Source organism: Xiphophorus maculatus, chromosome 7 (assembly GCF_002775205.1).
Source record: "Xiphophorus maculatus strain JP 163 A chromosome 7, X_maculatus-5.0-male, whole genome shotgun sequence".
NCBI classification, from domain to species: domain Eukaryota; kingdom Metazoa; phylum Chordata; class Actinopteri; order Cyprinodontiformes; family Poeciliidae; genus Xiphophorus; species Xiphophorus maculatus.
Window position 1 is genome coordinate 12731786 of NC_036449.1, and position 17439 is coordinate 12749224.

A 17439-nucleotide genomic window follows, 5' to 3' on the forward strand; every position below is an offset into this window, starting at 1 on the left:
AAATGTATTTTAAAATACATCCCAGGTTTCTGACAAATCAAATAAATGTCCATTTGGTCATTTCAAAGGATCTTAGATTAAAGAGTGCACTCAGCTCAAAGCCCATTTGATTAGATTTGAGGTTATATTATCCTGTCTGCATGTTTCGTACACTGTGTGGCAAAAGAAATAAAAAGAAAACAGAAATAGTCAGGGACTTTTGGATTTATTGGTCCATCTGTAGCTGATTGTGACATATATTGACCATCATTGGTCAGATAGGCTAATACTGCGCATTGTCACAACACTTATTTCCTGCCAGACCTACATTGATTTTCTTCTCCATGCTTTTATGTCAATGATGGGAGACTGCAGGAAGTCTTCTCAGACACATCTAAAAGATTTTCAATGCGGTGAAGGCCTGGACTCCATCATGGCTGTTTTTCATGTGAAAATGCACCGTGAGCCCTTCGGATACGATCATAAGAATTTTCAGCAACCCATGTGTTGGAATCTTACTTGATCTGAATCATCCATAAAGGGAGGTTCTAGATAAATTAATTCATGTAGAATAAATGTAAAGTTTTCATCTTTCCAATGTCTTATTTGTGGTAGACATATGTCAGTGATGTCAGTTTAAAGAATCAGAAAAAAGAAGCTGAAGGGAGAATGAAGCTAGTTAATTATCAAAGATTATGTTAAAATGCCTGACCATTTTGAGTTGAGCTGCAGCCTCCTCTTTTCTATTCTGCATAAAACATATGCATGGTGACTTCCTCTTCATTACAATGGCTGCTGTTGGTTTTATTTTATTATTTATCAGGATTCTGAGATTAAAATCAGAACTGTCTTATTTTTTTCCCCAGTGGCCTTAATCATCTTCTGTAAATTTTAGATACACTTTATATTGATTTTTGATAAAAATGTATCTACTATATGTGATTGCTGTCTTTTATTTTTAATTAAAAATTAACTTTCAGACCAGTTGTTTGAACTTATTGTAGACTTTAATAAATTATGTAAAGCAACATGTTGCCCCCAGTGTGTCAAAAGGTTCCTCATTGCAGCAACATCGCATTTAGCAGATGGCAAACAACTAGGCGGTAGCAGCAAGATCCTTTGTAGAGCAGTTTGGTATTATTCAGTGTTATCTACTGAAACCCCTGTTTGAAATAGAAAAAGAAAAACATCTGTCTAGTAAAAATGACAGGATGTAAATATACTCAACATTGCTTGAACTTCTAGGCAAGTTTTAAGCTTGAATCTTTTTTCATAAATTGAGGACTTTGCTCTGACTTGCTGTTTTTTTCTTGACTCTTCAAGTTTAATCCCTCCCTGAGTCCTTGATCTAAAATCTGTCTGACCGGTGTAAAATACTGACTGCTCATCACTCCATCTAGCCTCACTCCACACAACTCTTTGTGCTGCTTTCTTACCCTTTCTTTCTGGCACCATCCATGATGTTGCGCACTGCACTTCTGTTGGATTTTGGAGTGTCTGGTTTCTCTAAATCAGAGGATGCTGACAGGTTTTCTGTTGACTTCTTTTCTGCACCTTGTGACCAAAAACTCTATTAATTTATAAATTCTGTAATCGTACAGCACACAGCAGCCTTAATGGTTATAGTTATGGTGTTGTCGTTCAGACATTAGCAACCAGACGTACTTGCTGGGGCGCTCAGGATAGTCTGCTTGACGACGTCACTGCTCAGCGCTTTCTGCTCAAAGCGCCTGGACCGTTCCTCCAGGAACCACTCTCCAGTCACCACCTTCAGCTCCCTGTTGTAAAAACACACAATCCAAGACACAAAGACCAGTGGGTGAGAGCCGAGCAAAGGGTTTTCTCCTTCCAGATGGGCTCAGTGTCATTACTCATATCAGGCACTGCCAAATGATTGGTTTTTAAGTACATGACTCCGAGAGGAAAAATTTTAAATATAAAATGCAGAATTTGGACAGAGTGTGCTTTGGAAACTAAAGCATAGCATTATTAAATCTAAAAACGAAAAGATAGAGGAAAGGGCTGCTCAAAAAAGGTATTTATAATCTTTATTTTTATGTCAATTTCAGGTCAGTTTGTATTAACATGCTGATACAACAAACATTAGTTCAGTTATTTAAATGATGTACAACTAAAGAAGTCTAAAAAAAATAAATAGAGTATAAAAAATCTTGTCCATGTTATGCTGAAGCTGAAATTAAGGTTGTTAAAACTAGTAAGCATTTTTGAGACTGATGTCTTGATCCTGTTTCTACTAAAATAAATAAACTGGCTAAAATCACTGTGCAAAATGCATTATATTCGGTTGTTTTTTGAAATCTAAAAACCATTTGATGTGCCTAGATTGAGCTGGTATTAAAAATGACTGCTCCAACAATGAAGTCTGGTCACGGCGGCTCACGGTTGGTGGTTGTCACTGTAACGTATCACATTGTCCACATGCAGAGCATTAAGAGAAAGCTGCTGTCAGGGCAGATATAAAAAAATCTATCATCATGAACGGAGTTCACTGAAGCACCAATAAATCTCTCCAAGTTTGACACAACCGGAGTAAGATGAACGAGACTGTGGTGAAACGACCGCTGACCCACACTTTCAGAAATAAAAAGTGCAATAAAATGAAGCAGAAAACTTTAAAACTACAACAGACCAGATAGGTGTTAAGAAAATAAAAAATTTAGTTGTGCTCACTCTGGGTATTTTGGAGAATATTCTTCGTTTTGCCTTCATCTTTGTCTGCTTCAGATGAATCTTTTAAGAATATGGAAAATAACAGACCTTATATTTACAGACTCTTTTTCTTATGAGACTGTAACTGTAACTTCAGAAAACCCTAAATAAACACAGAAACCTTTTTGTCTTTTGAGTACTTGATAAAAATAAAAAAAACATTCTATCAGGATTGATGTTGAGTTCTGCATTCGCAGTTTTTAGTCAGTAGGAACAGAAAAATATCTTTGCACTAAATAGCCTAAATTAACTGTTTACATTTTATTTCAGGTTCCATTTAGCATCCTGGGAAGTGTGGAGATTTATCCCCACCCTCATAAGTAGGACATATATGCTCTGCTGATTTCACTAATGATACATATGCTTTCTAGCATATTGAAAAAAAAGAAACTAAATACACTCACTGACAAACTGCAGCATCCAGAAGGAATAATCTAACATGAACGTGAATTGGTGCATTTGCAGATCAAGGCTGCGTAATGTCTATGAATTCACATGCAAAGAACTGGAACACAGAGAAAAGCAACAGAGGACATAATGGAGGTATTATGAATTATCAGATAATCAAACAGGCATTTAAAACAGAGAGTGGAGGCCAGCAGACACAGAAGATGCGTCAGTGATGCATTAGATGACATTACCAGCACTTAATGAAGATAAATGGGGGTTGTTGCATTTTGGCAATCCTTCAGGCTGAGCGGCTATAATGTGTGACTGTGCAACACATGGGGAATACAGATTTAACAACACAGGAACCAACAAGGCCCTTAAATATGTGGTGTAACCCGCAACAAGCTGCAAGGAGTGAAGACGTGTTTTAATAGGCATGATGCAAACTGAAAAACCTTTGAGTTTGAAAATTAATCTTTAGAAATATTGTTCGTCTTTGTAATAGATTTGTTTAATTTTCTATTTTTTTTAAAAGACATTCAAATTTGTTATATTTTCTTAAGTTGCATCTCTAACTTTGGGTTCAAAAGTTATTTTAAAAATGTAGCTTTTTTTTGCAGGAATGTCTTTCAGGACAGAACGATGCTGAGATGCATTTCTGATCCAGATCTGCTTCCTTGGATTAATCCACTCAGCAATGATCAAACGCCAACACTCAACATTTAAATGTTTCTCTATCACAAGGCTGAGGGCTATTGGAGGTAAAAAAAAACCTATGATTTTTTTATATGTTACACATTTTTGAACAGTTGATTGTGCCAGCATGTCAACAACACGTCAGACGTGAAAAGTCCCATGTTCTTGGCCTACCATACCTGGTGAAGCTCTCTGGAAGTGCTTACTCAACATTCGATCTGCAGAAACTTATAAAAATAGGTTTGTTAAAGTGTTTTATTGAACATAAGAAAGATGCCTCCAATATATAATGCATTAACTACTAACATACTGTAAATAAATAAAATTAAATACATCATCAGGAAAGATCTAAAGGTCTAATTTGGCATTGTCCAAGTTATTGTACTTATGAATTGTTCATAAAAACACAACACGTTTAATTTATTCTCACTTGAAAACCTACATTTTTGTCCAGCTAATTAGTATTTTAAGATACACATGCATTTGGCACAACAACTATAAAACAACTAATGAGTGATGTCTATAAAAGTTGAGAAACTGTCAACATCTGATTAATGGTTGTTTTTTGGTTTGTAAGGATTTTTTTTTTTTTCAGAATTAAACACAGCACCAAATCCCCAGAGGCCCTGATTGACAAATGGTTGCAGATGTAGGATCATTAATCAAAAGCACACATGTAGAGTCCATCCCTCCTCTCAGTTTCTGTTCTGCCTCTCTACGGCCGACACACTTACGAAATCTTGGCACAGACGTTGCATCTCCACTTGCGTGAGCCAGCGATCGTTCCACGACAGTCGCTGCAAACGCGCAGCCGGCATTCATCGCAGAGTTCGCCACGGTCAAAGATCAGCCCTAATGTTTTGAGGCAGCGAGCGCACTGCCGCTCCTCAGAGTCCTGCGGCCGGCGGGAACCTTTTCGCTTGATCTCCAGCAGGTCATTTTTTAACTTTCTGCAAAGCAGACAGAGAAGAGAAGGAGATAAGCAGACGGAAAAGAGAAGTAAAGAGATTTGGGGTGTTAAAATCCTTACCGTATCCTTTTCTCCTCACGTTTCCTCAGCTTCTCGTCTTTCTGCAGCACCTTCAGGATCATTTCCCTTTCATGCTCCAGCAGAAAGGACAAATTTAAATCCTCAACAGCTTTCTCCATTTCTTCCGTAGCCCAAATCAGCCCAGTGACTTTGTTTTGAAGAAGGAGTCAGTGGGGACTACATTATACTCTTGGGCTCTATGATGCCCTGCAAACAATCACGTGGCTCCTCTGCTGTTGGCATTGTACAACTTCTGATTTACAAAGGTCTGGGCGCTGCAGTGTTTGCTTTTGAAGTCCAGAAGGAAACCTTTAAGACATGAATGAAATCCTGAAAAGATCAGAGAAACAAAGACATACATCATTAACAAGTATCTATGGATCAGAGTTTAAAAAATATCTGTTAACAACAATTAATAAATCTGTCTTTTGTCCAGTTCTAAAAACAAGAATAAAAGAGGAACTGATAGTAATTGGTAGATATCTGACAGCTCCACAGCGCCTCAACAACCAACCAATTAGACCTGGAGTACAGCAGCCATGTTTCTCTGCTTCCATTAGCAAAACCTCGACAGCATTTTCCTCTAAAAGCCATTACCAGACTTTTACTTATCTGTACACCTGCATGCCAGTCGTTACAGCAGCAGGGCTTTTTACCAACTCCGGAGACCACAGCAAGGCTGGAGATGTCTCTGAGTTAACTACCACCAAGTACTCTGGTGTAAATTTACGTTAAATTGTATCTGAGGCAACGGAGAGGCCTCCAGTCTTGTTTTTCAATTCGACAAAAGTATTCTCTCATCCTTCCAAATCATTGATATCAGGTGTTACAGTCTGGTACTGCAGGCGTATAAACTCCAGCAGCGAGGATTGCAGACTGCGTCTAAAAACATTAGTGAAAAAATGCTGTGAGGCGTTAATTGAATTACAGCAGACCAAAATGAAAAGATGCAGCCTGTACAATACGTCCAGTTGTGTTACAACAAACAGAGTGACTTGGAAATCTGGGTTTGGTAGCTTGAAGTCCAGAAGGAAACCTTTAAGCACAAAGTTTTGTGCGTATGGGGTTATGGCAGGGCCAATTAAAATTTCAGTGAAGGAAAGTTTTACGACTACCAAGACATTTTGGACAATTTCATGCTTCCAACTTTGTAGGATAAGTTTAGAGACGGCCTCTTCTAGTTCCAACATGTATGAACATCAGTGCACAAAGCAATGTCCATAATGACATGGATGACCATTGTCATCCACAGACAGGCAGCTCTGCAAGCTATATTTCAACATTTGGAGTTAACTCTATGTTTTGATTTTGCCTCAGTGAGTTTTATGTTGCTGAGTTGGCAGACCTGAAAGATTTTAAGGTTCAGAAAAGTCAGTGAAGGTGCATTTCATTTCTTTTCTATGACTTCTTTCTCTCAATTTGCTTTTTTCACTTCAGATTCAGGATCATCACTTTGTTGGAAACTGCAGCTTTTAAATGACTTACTAATTAAAACCTGGATCAAAGCCATTGATTAATGCTTCCCAACACATCTTTCTTCTAAACACTGTAAAAACTGCATGTCAGCTCTCCACCTTCTGAAACATTCATCCAGATAATGAATGAAACACCTTCCAACACATTTTTTCTGCATCAAAAAGCTAATAGTCACCTTGATATTGCATCTTTCATTCAGGGATTAAAGCTAAGAATCAAACAGTTGGTGCATTGCATATTTGTTTCAATGCAATAACATTTGGGAAGCAGTATAACTGAACAATTAACCCTCTGATGGATGTTTTCACCGTCTCAGCCAGCAATCTTGATTACAGATGGTCCACTGAGAGCGATAAAAAGCAGTAAAAATGTCCCTCCTTCATGTGGAGCGGGAATGGTGAGTGGCTTTGATTACTGCTGATAAAAGAGGAACTGATAGTAATTGGTAGATATCTGACAGCTCCACAGCGCCTCAGTAATAGTGATTATGAGTGATTCTCATCTCTGAGAAATAATGTGTCTTAAATCAGAAAACAAATCAAGAATATTGTTTCTGGAGCGGCAGTTCCTGATTTAATAAACAGATGGGAAAAATTTTGCAAAGAAAAAAAATATATAGATCACCTTCTCCATCCATCAATAGCTCTTGAAACCAACAGAGTAACGTGAGCAGCAGAGCATTTATGAGGAAAAGAAAATCCTGCCTGAGCCTGGGTAATTGAAGTTGAGGAATAAAAATTCAAAGGAGAACAAGTATCAGCATAAGCTCACACCAGCCTCCTCCACTCCTCATTCATCCTCTTTCTTCTCTTGCCTCTTCCCTTCACTTTACATGAATTAGCACTGATGAACCTGCACCATCAAAACTTCATTTGCAGCCAAAGGCACATCATGAAATCAGTGATTATGAGCATTTTAAGCTGCTCTGCGCCCAATGAAGACATCTTTCTTTTGAGGCTCGCGGTGCTCGGCGAATAAAGAAAACAAGAGGGGTTTGAGAATCCTGCAGATCTGAATTTCATTACAGCTCTAAATACAGACTATTGATAGACTGCACTCAGCCATAGCAGCACTTGAACTACATACAGCAAGTCGCATATGGATTATTTTAGCAAGCAAACATGATTGTATCCAGGAGAAATAGGGGAATAATCAGACATTTTATTAAAAAGCCTCAAGTTGAAAATTTTTGGAAAAATAAAAAGAGAAAGTCTGAGCTTTCAGATACTTTTTACCAACCCCCTCGGTCTTTAATTATCTTGTTAGCTGTTTCCAGCCTAGAAAAGGTCAGGTAAATTAAATGTCGTTATTCAGACTCTTCAAACCTTTTACCAGCAACCAGCAGCTGTGCGCTCATCCAAAGCAGCTCTCCAAGACTTTGAATATTAAAAGTTATGCCAGAAACCAGAAGGAGTCTATGAGTGAGTGCAGAGCAACTTGTTTAGGACCGGTAGTAGGAGTGGGGAGAAGGGAACATTTTCAAAGAAATTTCACTTATTGTAATAGAATAGTTCTTTAAGCCATTTTTATTATTTCAAAACTTGTTGAGGGGAACAAAGAGCTGCATGGCATAAAATAACAACTCCACACCAGAAGCTCATTTTAGATAGACTGGTTGAGCATTCTGTGGTAAAATGACTTGACGCTTTTCAGAAAAACTGTGTGAAAGACGGCCCAGGCTTTTATAATCCTGCATCCATGAGGCTGTGTATCAGTATCCACTGGTGCACTGATAAATGTTTTACCACCAGGTTGATGTCATTTCCTGTCAGGACATCACACGACTCATAGCAGAGAACATTTGTACACCTGACTGCATGTTCTGTTATTACACTGTCATTTGTACCAGGGCTCAGGATGGATGTATTTGGGTATAATTTAGGATGTGATTGCACCACTTTTCTAAATCACCAAGAGTTAAACTACAAATTTACATTTTTGTTGCATTTTGGAAAGAAAAAAGTAAATAGTTTTTGTATTATAAAACAAAGCACATGATTTATTACAATAAATTAAAGAGTCTTAAGATATTTTAGACTAGGTGTGGTTCAGTTGTTAGAATAAAGGTGTACCAATGTTTTAAAAAGTATTAGAACATGTAAAATTGTCCATTGGGTTTAAAATCTTAAAATCGCAAAACAAATATACAAAGTGACCAGATTTTGCAAGCTTCATATAGCAGGCTAGCTACCGGAGCACATAGTCTGACTTCAAACCAAGATCATATCAACTTGCTACAAAACACACACTGAGAAATCAGTTTATTAATTAGACTCAAAATTATTTTCAGCTTAATCTGCCTTGACCTGTGACAAGAAGATCGAATGCCTTGTAGAAGCGCTAAAAGTTTGGGCTAGCAACAGCACTCTTCCTGTGTTACTATGGGGATTCAAACCTGTTTTTACTACTGTGGTGAATTTTAATATGACGTCAGAGAAACCACAGAGAGGAAGTATAAACTTAACATATTTTGTTTGAACTACTGGGACATGTCAGCTGTTGATTTAGGCTTCAAGAGAGCAAGAGAGAGCAAGACTTAACATTGGTGACGAGAGGCTGAGCAAAGTTGCTCTGTTTCCTCCTGCTGAGTTTTAAACCTCTATCTATACGGCCCATGCAGAAATGTTGGCAGGTTTTTGGAAAATCTCAAAGTTAAGGTAAAGGTTAGCATTCCCTAGTAAGTGCACACAGAGACTGCTGTGCTAGTTTTGCTAACCACATTAATCACTAAAATAAGACACAAAAGGAAGCTCTCTCATGATGTTGCTTCTTCTACACCAAGTGGGTATTAACAGATCATAACAGGATGTCAGAAAACATTTAAACTGTTTAAACCATACAATCTTATTGTTCTTAAAGAGGAACCAAAATTGGTAATACCTGTTTTCAGAAAATAAAAGAATAACCAAAAATAGTCAATCAGAAATCATATTGCTGCTTATATTACACTTTAAAGAGCAGAATGACAAAATGTATCATTTTCTACAGAAATAAATGGGGCTTATATCTGATTATTTGTGAGGGATAAATGCAGTCAACAGTGTATTTTTTGTATTTTATAAAGTTGATTTTGTAACATAAATATCAAACCTAGATAAAGGGGTAATTACTTAAATAGCTCTCCAAAATGTTTTGAAAGTATTATAGATATTTTTATCACAGCTATAATAATATATTATTTCAGCATCAGTATTGATTGTAGCCTTTTTGTTTTAAATAAGAAGTTTTCTAACATGATGAACCATTTCCAGGTCCTACATTGTAGTATTATAATTATTAGATTGTCTGTAGATGTTTGTAGAAATGTATTTCTGTGAGTTTTAAAGCTTTTTTGTTTGTTTGTTTATATCCTGGTAGGTAATCCAAAGCACCACAGCTAATAAAGTTTGTTATGAATATTTAAAGCAGGAAGCAAAAACAAATACCTGGTCAAAGATACGTGACCTCAGCCTGCTGAACCGCACAATTCTCCCAATTGTCTGGGCATACATGACAAACGCTCCGTAAACACTGCCAATAAAGCGAAACTAATATTTATCTGAGCTTCTCTCATATTACAGAGGAGCTATGTTAGTCTCTTTCTCTGTGTGTGTGTGTGTGTGTGTGTGTGTGTGTGTGTGTGTGTGTGTGTGTGTGTGTGTGTGTGTGTGTGTGTGTGTGTGTGTGTGTGTGTGTGTGTGTGCGTGTGTGTGTGTATAGAGGTGTTGTCCTGACAGTACCCTCCCTAAGAACACATGACACACATTCCCCGGTGCCGCTTGCTCTGCCCTGAGTAAACACGAGTGTGCTGCAAAACTTTCCAGACGAGGAAACACACTTTCTCCTTAGCTCTGCACCAAACAACAGGGACTCTCAGCTTTTTAAACATCTTGGCTTTCACCTGTTCCACTAATCATAATCTACGCTGTTTTGGCATGTATTGGTTAAATTGCTGCTGATCTGTGTTGCATCATCTGTCCGTGGGGCCAGAAAGCCGACTTGTTGGTGTTTTGTAACTTTTGCCAGCTGTCAGTGTGGCGTTTTCTGCAGGTGGCCGAGCTCACAGGCAGCAGAATCAATCTGCCAAGCAAGAACCGCAGGTGAGCTGCAGACAGCTGGTCTTTGCTTGGCAGTAAAGCAAAGCAGGAATGAGTGAAAAATTAGCAATCGGTACACCAAAAACAGTCAGCAAAGGCTGAAGGAAAAAAATGCAACCTTGCAGTTGAACCTCAAGGTGACGCGATGCTCTCTGAACATTTTGTCAACATTATACCCAAACTCTGACAATGGGTTTGTTTCCCCACCTCTAACAAAACTGTCATTGTTTGTGATTCACCCACCAGAGCATTTTGGCTCTGAACTGAAGATGCTCTCATGTTCTCCGAGGGATAAGCCTGTTGATTTTTAATACATTTTTCATTGTTGCCAAATCCTCCCCAAAGACCAAAAACAACAGCAAACTGATCCTCCCAACATGTGTTGCCTTTGTAGCCAAACTCGGCTTTCCTGTAGCTCATCTCTCCACCTTAGAGCACCATAATTGTTTTATTAACGATGATGAATATCAGCAATGCAGTAAAAAAAAAAAAAGAGCCCAGAAATGTTCTGATAATCTGTTTGAGAAATATTTTAGAGCTAAGTAGAGCACAGATCATTAAATTTGAAAATCATAGTTGTTTTCATTTTTTTTCTGTGCAATGTGTGTTTTCCCCCCGGGCCACACTGTTTTGCTCTTCCCTGCTGCTGTGATAAAAAACAACAAACATCTGTTCTCTCAAGGTGTGTGTCGTTTAATCCTTTTTTTCCCAGCAAATGTGTGTGACTCTCGGGGATAAAGTTTGCCACAAGCTGGAAGTTTTGTGTCAACATTGACAAGACATTATAGGGTTTGTAGGGTGTCATGTTTACAAAATGTTAACATGACATTATTTTACTTGGCATATGCTGATGCATCAACGCAAGCTGAAAATGCAAGGTTAGGTTTATAAAAAAAAGTTATTTTTAATTATCTAAAAAATACTCTATACACTCTTATTATTATTTCTTTGCAAATATAAATAATATTGGTAGTCCTACCTACATTAAAACAGAAGAGCTTAGTTTGATGTAACGTGAGAGTGAGGTAATAAGGTTATGTTTCTTTTAGACTGTGTATGTAAATATCTGGTTTCAATCGGCTCCTCTTAGCCTTCCTTCCTCTTGTATTCTGCTCCAGCAATTCTTGAAAATAAAATGTATTTCCAGGTCTGCAAACTAGCTTTAGATATATTTTTCTATATTTAAAGCCATAAGTTGTAATTGTTCTTCAGAGTTATACACAAACACAGATTTATTTTACTTTTATCATGGAAACATGCTAAATTACAAGCACCTCTAATGCTCAGGTACTTCTGACAAGCAAAAAGATTTGGAAAGTAACAAGCAGGAATCAGAAAGTCTACCTCATTAACTACATGCCTTCAGTCCAGATTCATTATCAAAGTATGTGTATACCGAGGTTTTATTTGCTCTGAATCGACAAAAAAAAGCTTTCACAAAACATTTTTCTCTGCAGATGTGTCAAGAAAACAAGTTGATTTTTCATCAGTGGTCACTGTTTTCAGCACACGTGCAAGATTGAGACATTAGATGACGTCTAAGTAGTCTATGAGAAAATGTAGGTCATGCTGAATCCTTATGCTGAAATTTGTATTCCTCCTTCAGCTCCAGCCTTGTTATTGCTGCAAAAATGATTCCAGGTTGTTTAGCCTTAGAGACAATGCACATAAATCAAACCGTGGCTCATTGGCTGTGAATTAGAGGGTTGTTTTTCTCTGTGAGAGGTTAAAGATTTTCCCCTAAATGTCTCCAGCCACAAAGGTTTAAAGTAAATTAAATAGATTACAGTTCCCACAGAAATGCATCTAAAAACAGGGAAACCAGGCTGGGAACTGATGGCAAACATTATACAGTTTCATTATTTCATACGGCTGCACTGGTTAATCCTCACTGTCTGAAAGTGATCATTAGCAATGTTATATTTCAAAGCATGGCCCCTAATTTACAATGTGATTCACTGGATGCTGAATCATTAATGCAACACACAAATAAGTGTGATCGCAAGCGTCAGAAAGTGTCTCTTAAGACCATTAAACAGTGAGCTTTTTCAGTCCTTCTTTAGTCAGAGAGCACAAGGTTTTCCACACATACAGATAATGGACTGGCTCTTAGGGTAGGAAACGTTAATTATTCATCCACAGGTCAATATCAACACACTTCACAGCTACTTACACGGATATCAAGCCAAACACTGGAGAATATATCACAGATCTTTACATCCTGCTTTAACAAACAACCTACGCTGTCATATGCCTTTAATCACCACCAGCAATAAAACATCTATTGTTGCTGTTCAATGTACTTTTGATTGGATTTTTGAATTAGCACTGACTTTTTTTTTTTATTTAGCCTTTATTTAACCAGGTTAGTCCCGCTGAGATCAGATTTCTCTTTTACAAGGGAGACCTGGTAGAGGCAGGCAACCTCATTACATTAAAAACAAAAACATACATACATTAAAATGTGTATTTATAATTCAAGCCAAATATAAGCACTAATATTAACAATAAAAATGATTGATGAATATGAGAAGTAAAGCAGCAGTCTTTTGTAGCAATGAGTCACCTGACAGCAAATGATTGGAAAGCTCAAGATAAAGTCTCCAAAAAACACATTAACTATTTTGTTTTTGTTTCTGTATAAAACAGTACATAACAGCTGCATTTAGTCATATTTTCTAACAAGCTGATATTAAATCAGGTAGAGGAGAAAATATTTAAAAGACCAAAATAACAATCTCAGACATGCTGACAATATTTGAAATTTGCTAACATTATAAGTTTGAGATATTATTTTCATGAAAACCTACGGAGCCCTCCAGAGGACATGGGGATTTTTTTTTCTTTTGCGTTCCCTCGCAATAATGTACTGATCAGTTATGCAGCATAATTAAATACTGTAAGCCTTTCTTACGGTGGGCGCCGTACTTTCTGCTTTAATATAAGGTTATGTGAGGTTTTTCCATAAATGTTAATATCTCTTTGTGAAATATCTGAAGTTTCATATCTTTCTTTAGGATAGAAAGGCACCACAAACCTATGATATAAACAGAAACTTTCTGTAAGTAGGAAAGAAATAAAAAATACATCCTAATTTGGACTATTTCTGAGTTGTTATTGCGGGGTAATAAGTCATCTGACAGTTTTGAGAATGTGAATGCTTCAAGGGAATCTAGTCATTTTAAAACATGACTTCATCTCGCTTTCCAGTTTTAAATGCTTCTGTTTATTCGCTGGCACGTCCTAGCCTGCTCATAACAGCCGTCTGCAGCATCCAGTTAAATATTAATGGGAGCAGTGACCGGCAAAGCAAAACAACCAGAAATGAAAACGGATCCATTTCTGCTGCAATGAATAGACTTCTTTGGTAATAATCTAAGATTTTCATGTATGTACTTAAAAGTTTTGTTTTACTATTCAGCACATTTGCTCAACACCTGAACATAAAGCATGTCCCCGAGTCCAGACTCTCTGAGTTCTGCTTTGCAACATGATGCAAAGAAGCACCGAACTCTTCAGATTGACTTCTGGACATAAAATGCAGAGTCAGGCTCGTCTGATTTACCAGCGGAGCCTCGAGAAGACAAGTGTTCTCTCAAAGGCAGCGAGAAGAAAAACAAGCCTCATGCTGTGAGGAGCCTGAAAGAGATCATGTTCAGAAATGCTTTCTGGCTGCTTATCTCGATTTAAAGGAAACGAGACCAATAAGATGCATCCTGCTATCTCTGCGGCGTCTCTCTCTCTCTCTTTCTGCATGTCGTCCACTTCCTGTGACCGGATGGGGAGCCTTGTAGTCCCAGGTAGGTGAAATCAATCAGCAAACACCATCTCTCCATAAGGCAAACGATGAGTCGTTTCACACCGGCGGGCGCTGAAATTGATGAGAAGACTTCCTTCCTCCATTTTCCGTCTTGTTGGATGCGACCTGTTTGTCCAGCTGGGAAAGTATTCCTGCCTTTCATTTAATCGTATCTCACTGCTTCACTCCCCTGCTTTGTCTGGATTTGACAGATTCACACACAAACACATCACCTCGGGGCAGATAACATATCTGCGCCGCTGCAGTGCACTGATGACCTGTCAGGCACACTGTTCATGTCGCTGCCAATCGTCACTCTTCCTCATCCTCTGAACCCCCTGCATGTCAATGACTCTGTACAGACACATCATATCCTGTACTGTCAATCAGAATCCAATTAGAAACCTTAATTGCTCGCCTGTCTTATAGGTAATGAAGCGGCATTAGACATTAATATGAGTAACTCACCTGCGTCAAGGCCGACACTTGGCATAGCGGTGACTGGCATTCTCTCCCTGCCAGATTTGGCCTTTTGTCTCTAATTACAAAACTGTTTGGAAGAGGAGGGATAGGAGGAGGGCGAAGACACCAGATTGCAGCAGGAAGAATTAAAGGAGGCCAGCAGTGAATATGTGTGATCTAACATCTTAATTGGGAGGTTTGTCTGCTTTGACTGAGGATGAGGATCAATAAATGTTCTGCCACTTTTTTTTTCTCTCTTTTTTAAGTTTCCTCAACCACCAAAAGAGATTTCACCTTACAGGCAGCATTGACCCGTTTGCGCACGTATTCACTCAGATGCTCTACGTCTCTACAGAGTTCGCCAGAAGTGTCTTTCCGTGCAGAAGAGCATCTGAAAGGAGGCGGCTGGATTCGTAGCTGTGCTAAAAAGTCATGGCGAGACTTTAGGAATACACAGCACATCTTCTGCCAGCTTCTCCGCAAAGCCTTTCCTGATTTTTACTCTCGTTTGCACAAGACATGACAGAAGAAGGTGAACAGAAGGTGCAAAACAGAACCCGATAGAGCTTCAAGTCCAGAGATGGAGGTTTATCTCCACGCCCCGTAAAAGGCAGTAAGCGGTGCTTTATGTACCAGAAATCATCAGAGCAACCAGAACCAGCAGAGTGTTTCTAAAACGCGTATAGCCACCTGGGAAAAGTTGAGAGCACAGAAAGAAAAGGTTCAAACTATATATTTTTTTTTATTTAGGTGCGCTGAAGCAGAAACAAGTCGAACTCGTGCACTGCTGTGCACCTGGGGATTATGACTCTGACATAAAATAGCGACTCAAATGCAGACACATGTCTTAAAACAAGAAGTAAAATGGTCCTCTGACAGCTGACAGTGGATTTTTATCTAACAATTCAATTCAACTTAGAAAACAAGTATTCTTCTGACAAAATCAGCAATTCGATTAAATTACCAGATGACAATATTAGAGGATCTGCAGTTTGAAGCTCACTTCCTGTTGATTTAAAGTCCATGACCAGTTTTAGTACGCTCAAAAAATACAGAAAACTCTGGTTAGGTGAAAAACAAAACTGTATCCATTTTAAATGATTCACTGTTTCACTGTTTGTTTCAAACAAACAGTGAAAAATAGCACAACAACATTTTGTTGTGCTATTTTAAATGATTATTACTTCAATTTGTAATAGTTTTAAGAGGTTTAAAAACCCATCTAGGGACAAGTGCTGTGAATTAGCTCATCCATCCATCCATCCATCCATCCATCCATCCATCCATCCATCCATCCATCCATCCATCCACCCACTGCTGCAAAGAGAGCATGCATAATCAAACCTACATGCCGAGTACAAAACAGCAAATAGCAAACGACTACATGAAGCAATAAGGGCCAGTTCTAATTTCAGTGGATTGCATCAACACAGCCCTGCTGTAAGAAAATGGAGTTCATTTCAGATTATTATTTTCCCAGCTCCCAGGCCTCTTTTGTTAATGGTATGTTCGTGACGGGCAATGACTAACAATTAAAACGCTGCCCTCACAGCTATTGAACCCGTGTGTCACTGTTGCTGCAGCATTACAACTCTCACCGGAGCGCTCGTCAGTAAAGACCTATCCAGCCTCCGGGCCTCTGCTCTCTTCTTTCAGGCCAAATGGAGCAGAAAATGAGAAAAGCAAACCAACATTTTCAGAAGCTCTAAATAACATATCCAAACATGACCTTTCGACTGTCCTCTCTCTCTCTCCTCTTTTCTTCTTTAACCTTTACTTTGCTGAGTTCTGCTGGTGTGATTTCAGCCTCTAATTAAGGGGAAAATTACAGAAAAAAGTGTTTCTGTTCATCCAAGCAAACAAGGGAGTGCAACGATATGAAATAAATGCTTGTTTATTTCATTGCGCATGAGTGAAGGAATAAAAGACCAGCAATAAGAGAAAGGCAACCTGAACTCCAGGAAGACATTTAGAAAGGTACTCAGTAATAACCAGAACAAAGAGTTGCACTGTAAAAGCCTCAGTTTAAATTATTTACCTCAAAACAAAGCAGAATGTGAAAGCAATACTAAACAAAGAAGACAAAACAGTATTTTTGGTCTTTCTTTCTACTCTTTGCAGCCCTGGATCACTGTTGCATGAAGCTAATGCTTTCCTGAATACACTTTAAATGTTAATGGCTGCTTTGAAATAAAATTGCTTCGGCATTATGAGACAGAATCATGTTAATAAATATCCAAGCCCCTTATTGGAGCAGAAGCTTTGGCCTTAATTAGTCTTTTTATTTATTTATGGCATATTAAAGCATATAAAAGAAATCTAAAATGGAAAAAAATATCTAAAATACAATATTCTAAGAAGGTTTTCACATTTTAACAACAAAATAAAGGTTTTTATTAATTGTGTTTTTTTCTTTTATCAATTCTGCTTTTCATCTTAATCCACCATGTGAGTTGTGGGTCAAGCTGTAGAAACCATGTTAACCATATTTCACCAAGATTATTTTGTTTTATAGCGTTTCCATTGGGGAAACAGGTCAACACACACACACACACACACACTAGGAGCTGCACTCACATCTTCTGCCTCCAGCTGACTTCATAAATGAGGCTTGCGATTATGTTTATAAACACAGCCAGACATTTTAACATTATCATTTGGTAATAATTACTTTTTATGAAAAAACAACAACAAAACAAAACAAAACTGTAGCTTCAGTTTCCAGCAGAAAATTTATTAACAAGATCTTTTACAACGGGCAACACACTAAACTACTTTTATAAGAAACAGTGAGGAAAGTT

General features: G+C 38.1%; 1 protein-coding gene across 4 annotated transcripts in view; it reads right to left on the reverse strand.

The window, feature by feature from the left end:
* The window catches only part of sytl5 (synaptotagmin like 5), a 47142-nt gene that overhangs the window by 19194 nt on the left and 10509 nt on the right, over positions 1–17439 (reverse strand). For all 4 annotated transcript variants that reach the window (XM_023337261.1, XM_023337258.1, XM_023337260.1 and 1 more), the window contains exons 2-5: positions 4826–5155; positions 4530–4745; positions 1645–1757; positions 1416–1533 (exon numbers count right to left, since the gene is read on the reverse strand). In XM_023337261.1, the coding sequence (XP_023193029.1) occupies positions 1416–1533; positions 1645–1757; positions 4530–4745; positions 4826–4944 (566 nt within the window). In that variant the 5' untranslated portion in view covers positions 4945–5155. The remainder of the gene's footprint in view (positions 1–1415; positions 1534–1644; positions 1758–4529; positions 4746–4825; positions 5156–17439) is intronic.